Raw genomic sequence first — 21,908 nt, 5'->3', positions numbered from 1 at the left:
CCTTATAATGTCCAATGTCCATGATTGTTCTTTTTAGAGATGTTCATTCCTCTTCAACTGAACTGCCTTCTCTCATATTCCTTACTGTGGCATTCACAACTGTAACAAACTTTAAACGTATCTCATCATTCATCAGTAACTCAGTATCCCGCTTCCTTCCACATTGATTCTTCTGGACAATAATCTTGAACTTCACTCTCCTCTTCAACATTACTAAACTGTGATCTGAGTGTAGATCTAGACCTAGGTATGGCTTACAAGCCAATACCTGATTTTGAAATCTCTGTCTGACCATGATATAGTTCAGCTGGAATCTTCCCACACCTCCGGGTCTTTTCCAAGTATACCTCTTCTTGTTGTACTTGAACAGAGGATTTGCTATTACCATCGGTAATTTACTGCAATACTCAACTAGTCTCTCCTTTTTCATTCCTTCCGCCAAGATCATATCCCCTCATAGCCATCTGTTTTATTCCTCCCTTACTACTGTGTTCCCTCTCCCATGATTATTAGGTTTTCATCTCCTTTTACATACTGAATTATGAGTTTAATATGCTTTATCTCTCCAACTTCTTTTTGTGATGATGGCATGTATACTTCATCTGTCGTCGTCGATGTTTTTATGTCGAATCTAATCAGAACGACCTTATCACTGAACTGTTCACATCAGCTTACTATCTGCCCTAGTTTCCTACTCATAATGAATTCTACTCCCATTATACTATTTTCTGCTGCTGTTGATATTCCTTACTTTTGTCTGGCCAGAAATCATCATCATCTTTTCTTTTCATTTCACTGACCACTACTACATCTGGACTGAGCCTTTGCATATTTTTTTCATATTTTCTACCTTTCCTACTAAGTACGACTCATAAAATGTTACCCCGTTTTTCATTATTCCATCTTTTTCGCGTGGTCACCGCCCCCTTGACCGTCATCTTCTGGAGATCTGAACAGGGGCTAATTCAGAATCTTTTGCCAATGGCGACATCATCATGATACTTTTTTAATTTCAGGCCACATGTCTTCTGGAAACACATTATGTGTCTTAAATGCAGTAGTTTCCATTGCCATATGCATCCTCATGCCGTTGATCATAGCTGATTCTTCCGCCTTTTCGGGGCACTTTCCCACCCCAAGGGCAAGAGAGTGGCCTGAACTTCTGTCTGCTCACTTGCCCTCTTTGCTCTTTGACAAGACCATTGGTGGAATGAGGTGACTTCTTATACTAAAAGTCTTTGGCCACCATCGGTGATGGACTGTATTCATAATTTACACAGGACCCAAGATGATTTTATTGCTAGTCAAACAAGCTACACCTAGACCATGATAACCACTATTTAAATATGCAGTAATATTAGGCACCAATGTTGCATGAGAAGTAGCATGCAAATCTTGTCAGCTCACATTTGAAGCCACATAGTGAATAAGACAGAAACAGAAAGTAAAATATGTGTATGTAAGATCCACATGTAGCATAACTTGAGGATGAAGTCAATGTCCATTTGCTACAGAACGTCATGATGTTCTGTGTGAACTTCAAGTAATACACTGATTATATTGACTTACAGACTGAAGTCATAATTAGCTGTCTTCACTTGTGTCAAACAAATACTCAAAGTTAATACACTAGTATCGAAAAGTTAAGCATAATCGTGAAAGCATGAAAATGAAAAGAGGAAACGCGAGGAATCACCCAACATACTGCACATGCTTACCTACTAAACCTATTTGTTAACTCAGTGTAGGGAGGAAGAACTCTGTGGTATGAATACTTTTATAGCAGAGAGTTAACACTAACAGTGCATGAGACAACTTAATGTCCCAGTCTTGTTTGTCTGTTTACAGTGAACAGAGTTGATGAATCTGACAGTGTAATGCCACAAAAAATGTATTTGGACCCTGTTTAGCAGGGGAGAATACACTCTGTCACCAGGAAGTAGGGTAGAGACAGACCACTACCTCGGTACCCTTGGATGCACTACGAAGTGTCACTGTTTTGGGACTCAGGAGATATTGTTCATAGGCCAATAAAAAGTCAACATGAATAATCACAGCATAACGGCCAAATCAAATTGCAGTACACCTGCAAAACAATTGGCTGCAGAGCTTGCAGCTGCCTCACCAGTTGGTCTTTTTCTGACAAACTGTGTAACGGAGACTCAGAACAGCAGAGCTGTTTTATAAACATCCTTCTGTATGCATCCCAACCACTCCAGCACAGGGACAGGCCCATGTATTGAGGAGTCGGCAATATCAAAATCGGATCATGGATGAACGAAGGAATAAGCTCTTCACAGATGAAACCCGCTTCAGTTTGTAAAATGATTCTCACTCCACATTACACTGCAGAGAACCTGGTAGCCTATACAACCACAGGAACATCACGGAAAGTGACCAGTTTGGTGGTGATGCGTCATGGTAAGGAGGGGCATCATCCTGATAGGTCGTATGGAGCTGCACATCTTTGTCGGTGGTGAACAACATAGAGCCATAAGGTAATAACATAAATGTTGATTCAGTTATTCCCATTCATAAATTAAAGTCAGCAAGAGGAATAACAAAGGAAGGTAAGTATTAAACAGCAATCACAGTGAACTATACAGCTCACCAGTGTTATCTAAATTTCAGTCATCAACATAATATATGCTTGAAATTCTCTTAGAAGTGAACATTTACACAATAGCAAATGTACTGCTACTAATAACAATACACTGGATAGTCTACATAAGCTCAATAAAGGCAGGATAATGAACATTTTTAAAAGAAATTAAAAGTTATACTGCTTATAATAAAAAGCCAGAATGTGTTCTTAATGAACAAACAGATTTAAAAAACAGAAACTGCTTAAAGAATTTCAAGCATATATTATGCAGATGGCTGAAACATAGATAGCACTGGTAAGCTATGTGTTTCACTGTATGAGATGTTTACTAATACTAATTCTCCTATGTTCCTCCTCTTCCTGACTTAAAAGTAGATATATGAGTGATCAGATCAATACCTATGTTATTATGTTATGGCTATACCTTATTCAGATGCTTTACTTACATGCATGGACATTCAGTGTCAATACACACTTTAGTTTATATCTTTGACATAAGTCAAATCAGCTAATTACAACTTCAGTCTGTACGTTGATGTAACAAATGTGTTATTCGAAGTTTACATATGATAGAATACAGTTCTGTAACAAATAGATGTCAAGTTTAGCCCTCAAATTATACTACATGTTGATCTGCCAGGTATTTTACTGTCTTTTCTATCCTGTTTGATACAAAGCACAATAACACAGCTGTGTGGCTCTGCATGTGGACTGTCAAATTGATCTGCACGTCAACTTCATGCAACATGGTGCATCACTGCATGCGGGTACCTTATGTCAAATTTGTGACTTTTCATTTATCAGGTTTTAATGATTCAAAATGTCATACAAGTTAAGCATTTCACTATTCAGCAGTTAGTATAAATTGGCCAATAGTACAACAAATAAAAGCAAATTTACAGCCCAAAAATGACACTGTTTTCTTTCATGAAAAACATCAAGGCTGTCGATTCATACACAAACACGATCTCAATGTTACATCCAAACCATGATAAAAATGCTTTCTATGACACTGATACATTTGTCTGTGCCACAATGTACACTTCAACTAATGTCTCGGAGACCACAAAATATTAACATATATAAATGGCTAGTATTAAACAAATACTAGAGATAAAGTCTCATTTCATCAGCCTTTGTAAACTGAATAACTCCTGAATTGCAGTGCAAATATGAGTGTGATTCAATAATTATACAAACAAATAGCTGTACAGCAAAAGTGGTTTATTATATTGATGCAATTTTCTTTTTCTTCAAACTTTAAGATATTCTAAATGTATTAACAGCCATCAATGTTTTTCTTAATCACATTTTAGCCACATGTGAGGCAAATAATTGATGTATCTAATATTGTGCAAATGAATGGAATCATTAATATGGTTGGATAACTGGAAACACATCTATTACTAGTCACACTATAAATGCTCAAGAACATGCAGCTCAGTGCTTAAATCGGAAGCACAAAGACAAAAAACGTAATTGTTTATAATAATGTACTATAGAAAATTGGATGAATACATAAGTGCAATTCTCTACAAGTAATAGAGAATGAAGTTTAATAATGTATTAAGTACATTCTATGTGAAATAATAATAATAATAATAATAATAATAATAATAATAATAATAATACACCAATGGATGTGCTTTAAAGCTCAAGCAAAGACAGAGCAGAAATAGTGTGGTTCACAGGAGGCCAAAACTAAGCACTAACAAGAAGCTCGCTCAACAAAAGTAAAAACAATATTCTCACATAAGAAACATGTCACATTTTCATGATTAATTCAATAAATATACAAAAGCAGTTATCAGACACTACTTTTAAAAGTTTTTATTTCAAACTTACTAGAACATATGAGAGAGAATCACTTGTTTCCACTAGCTGTAATCCTTACAGACTAAATGTGAGGAACACTGAAATTTTTGTACTGTAAATAAAGTGTCCTTTTCTCAACAAGTCTGCCAAGTCTGAACTAGGACATTTCTTAATGATGTGAATGCTTAAACTTTGTGTGCATTGTCATTCCACGCAAGTTTATTCAGGAAACATCCATAACTGAAATATTTAAATTTCATACTTACTTCTTAGGTGAATCCTCTGAAACTGGAGGAACACCAACAACAAGACATGTCCCTTCTGACGGATCAAGAGGGGCTGAGGCAACCATGGGCAGGCCATGAGCTTTCTTGTTGCGGGAAACAGCTACATAAGCCTGCAGTGCAAACTGTGCTAGCAATGCAAGACTGTGAGGACGAGAAAACATCTTCACATCTATAGAGCCCTGTGGTAACACATGAAACAATACTTGCAAAACATATAACACACTAACTGAAACACACTGACACTGAAGACAAATCAAATAAACACAAGACACAGAAAATAAATAAACCAGCAAAAATACATTTCAAAAATTTAAAATCCATGTCAGCACTGACAGGCGTACCCGTGCAGTGACTCCCACTATATGCACTCCACGGCACAGTGATGTAGACTGTACGAGAAGTCTATAGTTCCATGCTGCATTGGGTTTGTTCTTTGTTTTTGATTATGTAGTTCCTCTCTGTTTTGACTCATTGACACAGAACATGATGCAAATTTCATATTTCTGTGTAATTATTTTACATGGGGAAATAAATCTTTTCATGATGTGATCATGCATAACAGTCCTTCTGCACCGGCTTCAACATTCCATGCGACATCAAAACTAAGACTGTTACTTATGCATAAGCTGCATTGATTTTTTTGTTCAGCACAAAGATGAATTCCTCGCCAATGCCTACCAAGCCAGCCTCAAGTAATGGAGTTATCAGCAGGATTACAGTCAAATCACCACCATTCTAGCAGCATAACCCCTTCCCGGTTCATGTAATTAGAGTGCCAATTCATCTTAGCACACATATACAAAACGAAATACAGTTAAACGTTAGCTGCGATAACAGAGTATCTTACTGCAGGAGTCCAACTCTCTAGGCCTCTGGGAACCAAGCAGCATGCTGCTATCATGAAAGCATTGATTATGTGACCACAACAGTCTGAAGTTAAATAAAGTGGAACTTTGATTTCACAGTCTCCAATTTTATGTTTTTCAAAATTCTACACCATCAATTCATATCCTCTGTGGAAAACCCATAAGATCAATGTTAAAAATTCCGCTGATTTTACATTTCTTCCTAGTAGGGTTTACCTTGATTCTAAGTTTTTACTTGACGTCTTGCTTGACTTCATCCCATTTCTTCCTATTGACATTTGATGTGACTGAACGAGTTATAAGTTGCACAACAGACTGATTATTCACAACATGGATGGTGGCAGAGTTATGGGAATATTTTAGATCATTCTGCAGAGGACAGATATGAGAGAGGAAATGCTGACGTAATCCATGTTCAGTGTTACCAACACAACTTGCAATATTTAGTTTCACCGCGCAATTATGATACAACTATTGCGAGGTTCCAGCGGTAATGGAAAAACAAGACAGTGAAAGCGAAATGTTCTGGACCAGGCCGATATGTGATGAAGGGGACCAGCGACAACCATTCCTTGTGCCACTTATAACTCTGTCTCATCTTTTTTATGTATTTCTGATGTACTGTATTCAGCAACAATATCAATCGTCAACTTTTTACATTCAAATACTGAGACTCAAAGAATAAGCTCTGTCATAATCAAGGATATGTCACCCATTTCTGGCTAGTGAGCTTTTATTGGCTGGCATCTTGTTAAGTCACCCAATAGCTAGACCAGCAACCACACCAAATTTACACATGTAAAATGAGCTCACCTACTGGATGTGTGGAAAGAGTGAGTGGCCCTTCAGTGACAGGAGTGCTGGTAGGGGTGAACGCATTTTGTGAAGGGCTCAAAATAAACTTTTCGTGCAGCTGATATGCTTAGACAAGGTATCACACAGAAATAGAACAAAGGTTTTGCGACAGCACATTTTAAAGATTTTTTTGTTCAATTCTGACTCGATACAGTTTGAACAATTACATGCACTTCACTTCATGTACACATTTTGCACTACACAATGGAAATTGTAAAGATTTGTAGCAGTGATAAAGGTCATGAAGCAAAACTGTAGCACCTGAGCTTTGTTTCAAATTTATGTTTTACGTAGTATACAGAAATTCACTGAGCCGACTTCTAATAATCCTGTAACATCAATTCAGAAACCAAACTCATTTTTTCTTATCTCTGTTTCTCTCATCAAGCCTAAAATAACACTTAAATGTTGGTGAGCATATGAAGTGCAGCTCATAAGAAATGCATCAAACAATAACAGCAATGGAGACAAAGTAAATCATTAAGAAGATGTCCGCATTTATGCCTATGGCTTAACCACTTAGCTTTTGGGATGTTTATTGTATATTCAACACATTAATCAATTTTTGATTTTTTCTGGGTGAGCACAAAGGATGATCTGTCAAAAATGTGAGTTTTGAATGTATAATTTGTGGTCGTACCATGCCGGAAAATAGCTCGATTGCCTTGTACCCAGATACCTTCTTCAATTTTGTGATGATTTTCTACTTGTTGTTACAAATCTGTGATTTTTTAAAAACTGATGTAATTCACTAGCACAAATTATCATATAAACATTGTATTGTACATTTAATTTTCTCCATTTAGATTTATTCAAAGTATTGGAGAGGATTGCAACTTTTAATCATATATGCCAATTACATGTGTTTTAGGTAACACTTTGAAGGGTTTTAATGTTTTCCTCAATTCTGCATTTTTCTCAACTTTGTGGTTTTTAAATCTGGACTGCACAAAAATGTAAAACAAAGGTTTCACTGTATCTGGAAAAGCTTCAACAAACAGCCAAATTAGGTAACAGAACTCCATCACAACTGCTTTGTCGACTGCGTACTCTTGCAAGTAATACTGTCAGTGACGACGTGTTACACAATATAAGGCTATCCCAACTACCAGAAGATTTTAACGATATGTCCTGGAGATTTGAATGCATAGCACAAACAGGTGATCGTGATGATGGTTAATGTACAAGATAACTTGGTTAATGCACAAGATAACTCAACTTCAGAGACTTTGTTGTCGCTACAGTCTCAACTAGCTGAGCTTACAGTACAAGTGAACGTTCTACAAAAAGCACAGAAAAGGCAATGCACAAGTTCATGATCAAGTAGTTGAATTCTTTCACCAGTGGCACGCAACGTATTTTGTACCACAGAAAATTTGGTGAGGATACATGGAAGGGTACATCACTGTGTAAAGCAAATCGTGATGCCAATACAGTAGCAGCTACAACCATATCCACCTGGCAACACATGATGTTTGTTTATTATGGACCACAACTCAAAAGTGCAGTACCTGATAGACACCAGAGCAGAAATACCAGAGTATTCTGCAATCAAGTTACCATGTTCCAGCCTTGACGATGGTTGCCTGTATGCTGCAAATGATACAAAGATTATGGCATATGGACACGTCACTTTACTACTCAACCTTGGACTCTGGCGTACCTTTGAGTGGCAGTATGATCACAGCAGCACATTGGCCAAATAATAGACTGTGATGGACACACGAGCAGAGTCTGTCTTCGGTGCTATCAAAACAACACTAGCAGATGCAGCTCTACTAGCACATCCTGAAGCAAACACACTGATAGCATTAATAGTCTATGCTTCTGCTAACATAGCTGGAGCAGTGTTACAGCAGAGGATAATCCACTCTCTTTCTTTAGTCAAAAGCTGTTACCCTCACAGCAGAAGTTGGCGATGTATAATTGTCAGTTGTACACAGCCTACACTGCAGTAAAAAAATTCAAGCATTGTTTGGAAGGCCACCATTTCAGTATCCTTATGGACCATAAGCCATTAACATATGCCTTCAAAGTGAAGCCAAGAAAGACATTGCCAAGACAACTGAGGCATATTGACTACATGGCCAATTTACAACCAACATCAGCTACACACAAGACAAACTTAACATGTTGAGGCAATGGATGTAATTGAGCTGCAGCTATTGAATTTGATGCCATGGCATGGATGAGGAGCTGCATACATGGCTTGTGCAACAATCAGATTTCCAACTACGAAAAGTGACAATACCATGCACTAACATGGAGTTATACTAAGATGTTACCAAGCTAAAGCTTCGGCAATTTGTTCTGCAGCAATTTCAAACCCAGGCAATCGCTTCATTTCACAATCTAGCACATCCTAGAGTCTGATGAACAACAAAAGTGGTTAAACAATCTTTCATCTGGCCCAGCATGAACAATGACTGCTAATCATATACCCAACAATGCATGGCCTGTGTAAAGAACAAAATCACACTGTGTGTCAATGCACCACTAGGTACATTTATACTGTCTAACGAGTGATTTGACAATGTCCACATGGATTTTGTAGGCCCACTATTAATGTCTGAAGGCTGCAGTTCCTGGCTTACAATTGCTGACAGATACTCAAGATGTCAAGAAGCATTACCTATGGCAGACATGACTAAAGACATTGTAACGAAAACATTTTTCAATGGACAGATTGCACATTTTGGTGTATCATTGAGCGTAATGACACATCAAGGAAGCCAATTTGAGGCTTAACTCTTTCAGGCCTTAAGTTGCGACCCCACATGTCAGTTTTATTCAGTACAATGCTGGGAACAAACAGGCCACCGCAAATTTGTCTTTGCAGATGTAGCAATCTGTTCACAAGTGCTATTGCACAATGATGTGGTAGGCAGGCCACTGCAACCCCCCTATGAAGCTCCATGTACAGTAATCAGTCGAGGCGATGACAATTTCTAAATCGAGATCCATGACAACCTAACACTGTTGTACTTGACCATATCAAATTAGCATTTCAAGATTCACAACCGAAAGAAAAAGAACTGACATCGAGAAACACGAAGAAGGGACAGGCAGCAACTAAAGATCCTTCCACGTGACAAGCTACATAGGAGCCTCGACAAACATCGCATGCGGCCATGCAGGAAACATCAGCAGGCCTACCACCTCACAGCTAGAACAACATACCAATCCCAAGGAGAAGCTCCAGGGTTTCAAGAAAGGCGTGAGGAAGCGATCTGGACAGCAAGTCACATTTAACGAGAAATATCGCTGACATTTGTGGGAGTGGGGGAGGGGTGTGTGGTGTGTGTGTGTGTGTGTGTGTGTGTGTGTGTGTGTGTGTGTGTGTGTGTGTGTGTGTGTGTGTGTGTGTGTGTGTCCCACTATATATACACTATGTGATCGAAAGTATCTGGACACCTGGCTGAAAACGACTTACAAGTTTGTGGCACCCTCCATTGGTAATGCTGGAATTCAATATGGTGTTGACCCACCCTTAGCCTTGATGACAGCTTCCACTCTCACAGGCACACACTCAATCAGGTGCTAGAAGGTTTCTTGGGGAATGGCAGTCCATTCTTCAGTTGGCATTCCAAAACATCCCAGAGGTGTTCTATACGATTCACGTCAGGACTCTGTGGTCAGTCCACTACAGAGATGTTATTGCCGTGTAACTACTCCGCCACAGGCTGTGCATTATGAACAAGTGCTTGATCATGTTGAAAAATGCAATCACCAACCCTGAACTGCTCTTCAACAGTGGAAAGGAAGAAGGTGCTTAAAATATTAATGTACGCATGCACTGTGATAGTGCCACGCAAAACAACAAGGGATGCAAGCCCCCTCCAGGAAAAACACGACCACACCATAACATCACCACCTCTGAATTTTACTGTTGGAACTGCACACGCTGGCAGATGGCGTTCACTGGGCATTCCCCATATGCACACCCTGTCATTGGACTGCCACATTGGGTACCATGATTTGTCATTCACACAACGTTTTTCGACTGTTCGATCGCCCAATATTTATGCTCCTTACACCAAGCGAGGTGTCATTTGGCATTTACTGGCAAGATGTGTGGCTTATGGGCAGCTGTGCTCGTCCATGAAATCCAAGTTTTCTCACCTCCCACCTAACTGTCATAGTACTTGCAGTGGATCCTGATGCAGTTTAGAATTCCAGTGTGATGGTCTGGATAGATGTCTGCCTATTATACATTATGACCCACTTCTACTGTCAGTTAACAGACGAGGTCAGCCTGACGCTTTTGTGCTGTATGTGTCCCTTCACATTTCCACTTCACTATCACATCAAAGACAGTGGACCTAAAGATGTTTAGTATGGAAATCTCGCATACAGAAGCATGACACAAGTGACACCCCATCACCTGACCACATTTGAAGTCCGTGAGTTCCGTAGAGCATCCCATTCTGCGCTCTCACTATGTCTAATGACTACGGAGGTCGCTGATATGGAAGTACTTGGCAACAGGTGGCAGCACAATGCACCTAATATGAAAAACTTATGCTTTTGGGGATGTTTGGATACTTTTTATCCCATAGCATTCACACACATTGTGGTACAGTGATGCACACTGTATGAGAGTTCCATGATTCCATGCTATATTGTACTTATTCTTTGTTTTTTAATGTACAGTTATTCCTTGTTTTGTCCCATTGACACTGAATATCATGAAAAGCGTGTACTTCTGTGTAATTAATTTTTTTTTACAAATTAACCACACCTATATTCTTTTCTATATTATTCTTACATTGATTCTGAATTATTACTATTTTTTTAAATTTTACTACTGACTTGTTATTCTATTGTAAACTTTTATTCTGTAATTATGTGTAACACCAATGAACATACAAAATGTGTAACAATTTTGAATACTGAATACATGAAGTAGCAAGAGTATCTGTTGTGGTTTGTTTCTGTAACAAACACCTTGTGTTTTATATTCTCTGACACGTGTACACTTAGCTGATAATCAGTCATTACTGTGATTTATATTGGATCACACTCTCTCTTGTGCTAAGATACCAGGTGGGTTTATGTATATGTGTTGCAATGTAGATGAGACAAGTATGACAACGGGCTTACAACAAATAATCCAATACACTTTTTTCTGAAAGTAACCCGGTTTTATTCAAGATTCTAATACATCATATTATGTCCCACTCTTTGGCTACACAATCCTATTTTTCAACATAATCCTGCACAATTTTGCGACCTTACACCACCACACAGGGAGGGTGTGTACATTCACGTGGGACCACTCTACTACTCGACATAATACCCAACGTCCAGCTACATCAATAACCTCCCCAGCATCCACGTACTATTTCGTGCAGAGTGTAGCCTTTATTGCGCCAGTCTGATGGGAGTCAGAAGCTGGGTGGATGCAGAAGAATAGTATACTAAAGTTTTGTGAGCTCCTCTCAGTTGCACATACTTGTATGGCACCTTACGTTGTCCAGGAGAAGGAGAACATTGTTTGCATTTTTGTGGCAATGAAGACACTTCAGAAGTTACAGCTGCATGCAGTCGGCTGGCACATGGGAGGTCAGACAGATTTGCGTAACCTTGTTTTGATGATGACTGATGCCTCACCCAACAACTCACTGTGCTTTTGTTCACTGCAAGGTCTCCGTAGACCCTCTGCAAGCACCTATGATTATCTGCAATACACTGATTTTCCACCAAAAGACATTAAATGACAGCTCTTTTCATGGAATGCATCTTCATTACAGAGGCTACATGTAGCACTGCCACCTATTATAACTTCATGAAACTATAGGGGGTGAAGCAGGAATATTCCATGATGTCCAAAAACAAATTACACATTTTTTCAACTGAAATCGGCTGAGAAAAATAATGTGATGCCTTACTTATTGAACGCCCTTCATATATGGATTCCATTTTGACAGATGCTATGATAGGTGATTAGCAATTGATATTTTTGTATTACTTTGTATATCACCAACATACAACTGATTAGTATTTGTGCATTTCTATGTATTTCCTGCTTTGTTTCTTTGAATGCCGATATCAAATGATGATGGAATTAATATTAAAATCGGTAGTAATAAAAGACAATTAATAGTGTGACACGTATTTAAAAAAGTACATTACTGCTGTTAGCAACTGGCTTCAAAAAATGTTCAAATATGCATATGTTAGTGCACACAAGCACCATTTCCTGTCTCTTCCTTTGACACATTATCCCTATCACATTCTCATATGAATAACATACAATAAGCAAAGAAAAAGTGCAAAATAAATTGAAATACTATTGAAATACCATTTCAGGTTGATTGATTAATCGTACTGATGTATGTTTCATTGATCTGTCTGACATGGATAAAAAGGAGATAAATGTCTACACAACTAGAAAAAAGTTATCAAAGTCATTAAACAGAACTGCACTATCCACTTTTTTAACAGGAATCTCCTCTTCCTGGCATCAATGGTAACTTCTTGTAATATCGTTTTGAGATTCAGAACATTGGCTGACGGTATAGGACTTCTGAACGAACCTCACACTCTTCATTGTGTAATCTTTTAGATTAATTTTGTGAACTATTTGCACACTTTTTCTTTCCCTCTTGGCTCCTAAACCCAGTAAAAATTTGAAGGCTATGGATGAGTAGTTTGTGTATCAATTTCAGAGCTGTAGCACAGTAGCTGCCACAAAAGTGCTGTATATTCTCTTTCTTTCTTGTACACTGTTTTGTGAACTGTTTTATGAGAAACCTAGTGATATGGGCATTTCCAATCCACAAGGCTCCTTGAAGAAATATGTAAAGTTCAGGTACTTACAACAGCTCCCACCATGAACCATGGACCTTGCCACTGGTGGCGAGGCTTGTGTACCTCAGCGATACAGACAGCCATACCGTAGGTGAAAGCACAATGAAGGGGTATTTGTTGAGAGGCTAAACAACATTCAATCATGCAGTTACTGAACAAGGGAAGCAGCCTTTTCAGTAGTTCCAGAGCTACAGCCTGGATAGTTGACTGATCTGATCTTGTAACAGCAACTAAAACAGCCTTGCTGTGGTGATACTGTGAACAGTTGAAAGCAAGGCGAAATTACAGCCATAATTTTTCCCGTTGGCATGAACCTCTACTGCATGGTTAAATGATGATGGCATCCTCTTTGTTAAGATATTCCAGAGGTAAAAAGTCCCCCATTCGGATCCCCTGGCAGTGACTATTTAGGAAGACATTGTTATCAGGAGAAACAAAACTGAAGTTCTGCAGATCGGAGTGTGAAATGTCAGATCCCTTAATCGGGCAGGAAGGTTAGAAAATTAAACACAGTGACTTTCCTTTGTTTCACTGCACATTTTTACATTAAATTGTGGTTGGATGTGGTATCTCATATGAACAGTCAAATCATCTTCGCTTCAGCATATCTAACACACACTAGATAGAACTGATAATAGAATTGGGAATAGATCATCGAAGTCTGTATTCTCATTGATGGGAACTCAGAATTACCTTACTTGCAACAAAAGTACTGGAGCATGAGAGAAAATAATGTGTGGTGAAACATTAAACACATTGTATAAAATGTAAAATCTCATTTAGAAATTTAAAATCACAAAGACTTATGCCTTGGGCATTATATACCATCAGAGTGCACAATTTCCAGGCAACAGAAGCACACTTGAATCATAGAAACAGACCTCCCAGACTATTCCTCTTACTCTTTTAAAGGAGGAATCTGTGATTCTGAAAGTTAGGAGTTTTGTTTCACTATATTTGTAAATATTTCTGTCAACTGTATTGGGATTGGTGCCAACTGAAAAAGAGGAGAGGGGGGGGGGGGGGGGGGGGACCCACTAACTTCAACACAACAATGAATTTCAAGAGCCACCCTACCAAGAAGGTGATCTGTCATTATCTAAGTACATGTAATTTTGTATGTTCTCTATCTATTTAGCTACTTGTGGACTTAGCTTTTATTTGCATCGAAATGTTAATCAATCTTTGGATATTTTACTAACCATTTTCTCTCAGCAAGCACTTAGGTTTAGCTCACTAGAAGCTATTCTATAATAAGACAATGATGATATTTGTTTGACTGTATGACAACCATGTCTGTCTATTACTGACTTTTAGTACTTCACTATTCTTCTGAATTTGTTGGGTGGAGCAATTACATATATACACCATTCCTACACAAACATAATCAAAACACGGTTTTGTCCTTGTGCCAATTTCTCACATTTTATAAGTTTCTGAGGCAGGAGCTTCCTGTTCCACAAGCTATAGATTAATAAATCTTGGATGTACCTTATTGTAATATTGTTCTTATTACAAAGCCTTTGCAGTATTTGACGTTTTCTTTAATTGGCTTATTATGTGCCACAAAGCAATTAAGAATGGGCAATTATAGCTTAGAATTCTAATAATAAAAATAATAAAACCAATAGGAAGATTAACTCGAACTTACTATCAATATGAGAAACCACCTTACCTCTTGAAGAACCATGTACAGAAATGGACCTGCTGATATTACCAATCGCATTTCAAGCATAGATTGAACATGCCTGAAAATACACATTAATAACTTTTTTGCCTTCTCTATTCCATCCTCCAGTACATCTCTCTTGTTTCTGTGAATTGGACAAACAAAATATTTCAGGTTAAGAAAATCAAATTACAAAAATAATATGTTTTCAAAGCACTGAAATCAAACCTTGAGAGGCAATCTAATGCATCCATGAAGCAGTCAGCAGGCAACCGATCCTTTCCCTGCAAAAAAAAAATCAGATCATTAATTCAGTGTCTGTGAATTACAAGCTAGGCATTAAAATAATTTTGGAGTGTGTAAAGAAGAATTTCTTTATCCCTTGGAACATTTGCAAATGTTATATCTTGAAACAAATTGATGAAATTTACAGGTGTGCTGTCATGGCTGTAACAATATAGTTCATACAACAGAAAGCTCAGGGAGTTTATGCAAGTATTCTTGGGAGAAACATGACATTTTTCTCTTTAGATGCTCTTAGGTAAATTTAGAGAACTAATTTTTAAACACATATTTATTTGTAGGACTGCAAAACTGGAGTAAGAACCAAATGTAAAAAAAGGAAGTTTTATGGAAGCACAGTATGTTCATAAAATAGCAATTAATACAATAATATGAAGAAGAAGAAGAAGAAGTCCTACACGAACACATAGAACAAAACTGTTATAAGGCTAAAAATTTGTAACGTGGATGATGGGTGCAAAATAAACTGTACAAAAACATAATATGGGAGCTTGTATGAAGCAATAGACCGATTTTTCTAACTGTGAAGGCAACATTGTGGGAAGAAATATTATCTACTTTTCATCAACTATGTCAAGCATAGAAACATACTGCAAGTGGCATCAAGAGACAGACAAGAAGCAGTAAAATGGAAGGGAATAGAAATGGGTATCAACTAGTAAACAATTATTGAAAAGGAAGATAAGAGTTTATAGTCCCATTTGATAAGGAGCACAAGCTCGGACTGGGTACTGAGAAGGAAGGAAATTGGCCATGCCCTTTCAAAGCAGCATTTGCCTTCAGCAACTTATGAGAAATCATGCGAAGTTCCTCGTTAGCACAATGCCGATTTGAACCACTGTCCTCCCAAGTGTGGGTTCAGTGAGCTAACCAGCACCATCTCGCACAGTCAGTTTATCTGCACCACACATTGACATTGAAGAAATGATACCACATAACTGACTGGTATCACCACATCACTCCCCCCCCCCTCCCCTCCCGCCAAATATGTGTGTGTGTGTGTGTGTGTGTGTGTGTGTGTGTGTGTGTGTGTGTGTGTGTGTGTGTGTCCTACAGCTTGAGAACGGAATTTCATTCCTAAAGTTAGTAAAACAAAGTTCTGTATCTTTTGTTTGTGTATCTGTCAACAACGCAACGTTTCCGCCTTCCTGTGAGACATCTCTTTATTCCTAAATAACCTGTTATTCTCAACCAGAATGTTCCATGCATTATTACATCAACTAATAAATTCACTCATGTATAGGATTTTTATTAATGAATACTAGAATAAGTCAACTGGGTCACCAGAATGAAACACAAATCACTAACATCCAGCACAGCTTTATATCAAGTATGTAGAAATAAACTAACAGAAACTAACATAGCACTTACCATGTAGGCATCTTTCAGATTGCAGCAATGCAAAATGAAGAAGGTTACATTAAAATCTTCTACAATATTCACAAAAAATATTTCACAATTAATCTACAATTCTCTGTCTCTCTGATGAAGTAGCAATAAGTGCATTATTTGTGCCTGTTTAATGACATAATTAAATACCAAATGAAAACATACCGTATGCTCCAACAATGCCAACATAGCATAAACAACATCAGCTGCACAGTATCTGCCACGGAAGCCGTGCTGCAATGTAAATGACGCATAAACTATGCCATCCATTTCATATTTCTCACCCATCTTCTCCATCTTTGAATGGAATTCTTGACGAAGGTCCAAATCCATTGAACTGAATTTTTGTCGACTTTGAGCTAAAGGTAATCTGAAAGAGAAATCGGTCACTATTATTTTCCTAACGCAATAAATACAACTGGTACAACTTAGCTCACATGTGCAAGTAACATTTTGTTTTGACTACAATCAAGACAGAGAAGCATGGTGTCAAAAGGTAAGTAACTTTTAGCATGAAAGCAATTGAAATTTTTCAACTAAAACACCTGTACCAACAGCCAAACTCTTCAAATGCTGTAGCTCCCTTGGGTTTTAATAACAATATTTACTACAGATCCCTTCAATTGGACACCATATTGAGTAAGAATTGTGCATTATTTCTTTCTTATCTGAAATATTTATGCAATTGCCTCTAAAGTCTTTGGTCCATTTATAATTAAATTAGAGCTGTTACCTGGTTCCTTCTGCCACTGCTTGGTAGAACAACTTCATATTTACAAACGAAAAGCACAATAATGCTGATGTTATCTTTAGACAATAATTGACTAGCATCATCACAGAGGATAACAACACTGAGGATCAATGATAAAAATTTGTGTGTGTGTGTGTGTGTGTGTGTGTGTGTGTGTGTGTGTGTGTGTGCGACTTTTATAGGTTCTATGAAAATTGCGGGTCGAGCGGCACGGCCACCGGTTGCCGTTACCACATCTGCTGGCTGCTCCTGTGCCGGACACTAAACTGCCGGTAGTCAGCTGCGTGTGCGCTTCCCAAGTCAAGTGTAAACAACATTGCCACCTAATTAACTTACGCTACCTTTATTTACAGTAGGTGCTGAAAATGATGTCCCTCTGTGGTAAGAGCAGTCTGACATCTCCTGAAAACATTAGCAAACACTCAACAAATTTCAGCTGACAAAATCTGAGAAATGACTAGCCGATTCCTGTCTTCCAACTCTTTGAGCATGTGGGGACTGTTTGCACACACCTTGGCCTTGAACATTCTCCATAGATAAAAATCTCAACTGGAGAATGAGGCCAGTCAACTTGCCTATCATCAAAAACACTTCATATTGCTGTCATAGAAACATTGGCGATGTGTGGTCTTGCATCGTCCTGCATGAAACAACAGTACATCTTTTCGTTGTGTGCTAGTTCCCAAAAAGAAGGATGCAGTATATTGCTCACATACCTGTCGGAATGTATTGTTTAGTGGAAACAGATTGGTCCAATAATTTGTCTTGCACTAGTTGCACACCACACTCCTATTTTCGGATCATGCAGAGAATGTTGTAATTCATGAGCATTTTCAGAGCTCCAATGTCGATTGTTCTGAGAATTTAAATGCAGTCACACTTCATCAGATTGTTGGGAAAAAAATTGTCTCAAGACCAACTTCCCCACTGCGCGCAGATTGTAACAGCCAGATGCAATAACGATGTTGAGCAACAATATCAGAGTTTCTCAGTTGATGCGCTACTGTCAATATTTTATGGTTTCAATTTCAGTCTGTGCACAGCCATTTGAACAGATGCTCTTGACACACCAGTCTGAAGTGCCAAACAGCACTTAGATTTTCTCGCACTTCTTCCCGAGAGCGCCCCCCCCCCCCCCCCCATCTTACCTAATTTATTTTTAGTTAAAACAGTGGTTCTCTGGGCTTTCATTTGTGTGACACAGATCCAGGAAATTTTCGTATGAATTCAATCCAACATCCACATACAATTCTGTTTTTGCATAGTTCCACACAAGAAACATTCACTGATCCTTCTTGTTTACCGAACCGAATGGGAACTCAACAGAAAACTCAAAACGAAACACCCCGAACACTCTGTTAGGCATTATAGATGACACACACATGGTGTTTCTGTCCTGGCTCTGCGACATACAGGTAGGGATAGTCCCAGACTTGGCACCATTACAATAATCATGTCTAGCAACAATACTTGAAGCTATTAAACATAGAAAAAAACAAAAAAAAAAAAAAACACACCAGTTCAGTCAGTCGCACAGTACAGGCAGTATACACAAAGTATTGGTGTCCAAGAATTATGCATAGTGACAACCAGCAGATGCAGCGACAACAGCCGGCCTATGCATGATGCAAACCTCTATAATAAAACTGGTTATGGTGAGATAAATGTACTAACTGATCTTGAAGCATATGAAATGATCAATACCCTAGTTGAAGGATTAAAACAGAGACTATCATACAGCGGTATAAAAATGTTAAACGTCAACATACATAAACACTTCGTGTAATTACTATGACCATTATGGAGTTTGAAAAGGTATACAATGATAAACAATTATTTGTACTTTGTTTTTGTAATGTTTGCTTCACAGATGATTTTGCATGAACAGATCAATATACAACAGTGTTTTCTTTGCCACAGGTTGTTATAGGTAAACCTCAGTTGTAGTTCGGTATCAGTGGGGTATGGGAGTATGGGGTGCATGTAATGGGCAATCCATTTCAAATCACCCAGGCGATGTAGCTCAACATTTTTGATTTTCTTGATCTTTTTATCACGACTTCCCTATAGACAGACATTCACAAAACACTGTTTTAAAATTTTTTATAAGTCATAGTCTTCTTCTGGCAGCCGTTTCTACAATGGCAGTTGGGCAAATTTTAGTGGAAATCGACGTTTGCGGAAAGTTTAATTGCCATGTTATTTTAAAAGATATCAGAATAATTCAAAAACCAGTGTGTTCAGCATGAAATGAATTTCAGTCATAATTTTTTAAATTTTTCTATCATGCAAGAGAGTCAGTCAAACTCTTTCTGTACAGACTGTGAAAAAATTGATCATTCTTCACTTTTTACGGCCTTCAATTATCATGAAGGAAGAGAGATTCACTAATAACATGTTATCTCTGTGTTGTGTACTTACATAACTACCTGCATTAAAAGTTGCAGTCCTGAGAATGCATTCCTGTTTTTTATAGAGCTTTTAACAAATGGCCAAAACCCTTCTAACGTCAATTTTCGCAGGTCAATATCTAAAAAGGGACCGAATGAAAAAAAGTGAAAATTTTACAGAATGTTCTTTATTCTCATGGGAATATCTCTCAAAAAAAATTATGACAGACTCAACTACAGTGAGAGTAAAGGAGCGGCAAATTTCAGTAAAAACACTACCTCTCCATATGCTCGTGCAGTGCCAAGTTAGCAAACAAGGGCTTGAAATTATTACAGTTGACATCGGTCAAATGTTGTTTAAATCATTACATACAATAAATGATCAAATATTTCTACTTTTAAATAACAATGGGCAGAGATAACAATTGGTAAGAGTTCTAATTCTTAAAATTAACGGTACATTTGTTGTACTACACTTGCATACAGTATACACATAATAATGTTTCTCCATGTATAAAGATTTAAAACTTCAGTTGTAACTACTTGCCAGTTGCAATTTTCATTAGGGAGTTAAACAAACACGATATTTCATTGCATAGTTTATCAGTTATGTTGTGTGTGCTACCAGACACTTTGTGAATTACATTGGAGTTACTTTTCATATTACTTTCTTTGCAGGACACAAGACAATAAACAAGTGAATAAGTTTTGTAAGTGTAGATCTTCAACTGTTTTCAAGAATAGTAGATTTTTCAAGTATTGAAATGAGTTGTTTTGTGGGTAAACTAATAAGTGAACAGTGCCATAAAGAACACTACAAGAAGAAAGTGCATCAAGAATGAACAGTGCCATAAAGAACACTACAAGAAGAAAGTGCATCAAGAAGTAATAAGAGTGGGTGACTTGCCAGCTGAAGAACAATGTTTGCTAAAATTAAGAATTTTGAAAGAAATTCCTAATATTTGTTATTACCACAAAGATAAATATTTAGACAAACACAACCACATTTTTGGTAAAAAGTGTTGTGACCCATTTGGTACTCACAAAAAGCCAGTTAAAACTGGTTTGCGTAAAATACTAGTTGAACACCTAAACAAAAAAAAAAAATGTGGATATTAACCTAATTCCTAGACAAGCTCTATGCCCAACTTGCACATCAAGAATATTTGTAAATAAACCAGCTGAAAAAGTGGCAATTAGTGTTGAGAATGATTCTGAATTTCTTCCTGGGCCCTTTCAATCGGTTGAGGATGATCCTTTGCATCAAGTAGAATCAATCTGTGAAACTTTGGAATCATCTCCTTTACGTAAAATAACAAAGCTCAATAAAGACCAGCGACTATCAGCTTTACAAAGAAACGCTGATAAAATTACAAGTGCTGTCAAGCGAAAATTGGAAGAATCTCTCCATAATGATTTAGATGCTCAGAATGAAAATAGTACAGAAAATGTACAAAGTGAGTATGATATACTTATTACCAAAATGAAAGAAAAATTCAAAGTTTCCTGTGAAGATGACAATATTAAGATAATTAGCCTCTTGCCAAGATCATGGTCAAAGAAAAAAATAATCGAGGAATTTGGTGCATCTAAATACATGGTGAAGTTAACTAGGCAGCTAGTTATGGATCAAGGTATCTTACTACATCTTTCGAAGAGACAAGGTGCCAACAAAATAAGAGAAGTTGTTATTAATAGTGTTAAAGAATTTTATGAGGATAATGACAATAGTCGCATGTGTCCTGGTAAAAAGGAATGTGTTTCAACGGTGATTGACAATGTTAAGGTGCAGAAGCAGAAAAGGTTAATTCTTCTCTTGCTGAATGAGCTCTACAGCCTCTATAAACAAAAATACCCAGATAACAAAATTGGCCACTTTATGTTTTGTGTTCTACGAATAAAGTGGTGGGTTCTTCCGGGTTCATCAGGAATTCATACTGTATGCGTTTGCAACCATCATCAAAACACAAAGCTTATGATGGAAGGAGCAAAGCCTAATGCAAATTATAAAGACCTGATAGCTTTCATGGTATGTGATATTGATAATGAAAAATGTATGCCTGACATATGTGCAGGATGTCCTGGACCAGGTACCCTACTTGATATCTTAAAAAATGAACTTGACATCTTGCCTGATAAAGTAGTTTTCAAACAATGGGTACAAA

General features: G+C 37.7%; 1 protein-coding gene across 1 annotated transcript in view; it reads right to left on the bottom strand.

Moving 5' to 3' along the window:
- Positions 1–21,908, bottom strand: part of LOC126284015 (cell division control protein 45 homolog) — a 138,117-nt gene that overhangs the window by 18,693 nt on the left and 97,516 nt on the right. The window contains exons 9-12 of the mRNA XM_049982560.1: positions 16,768–16,972; positions 15,139–15,194; positions 14,917–15,055; positions 4,687–4,886 (exon numbers count right to left, since the gene is read on the bottom strand). Coding sequence (XP_049838517.1) covers positions 4,687–4,886; positions 14,917–15,055; positions 15,139–15,194; positions 16,768–16,972 — 600 coding nt within the window. The remainder of the gene's footprint in view (positions 1–4,686; positions 4,887–14,916; positions 15,056–15,138; positions 15,195–16,767; positions 16,973–21,908) is intronic.

This window comes from Schistocerca gregaria, chromosome 8 (assembly GCF_023897955.1).
Source record: "Schistocerca gregaria isolate iqSchGreg1 chromosome 8, iqSchGreg1.2, whole genome shotgun sequence".
NCBI classification, from domain to species: Eukaryota; Metazoa; Arthropoda; class Insecta; order Orthoptera; family Acrididae; genus Schistocerca; species Schistocerca gregaria.
Note: the sequence above shows the minus strand (reverse complement) of the source record. Positions and strands in the feature narration are given on the sequence as shown.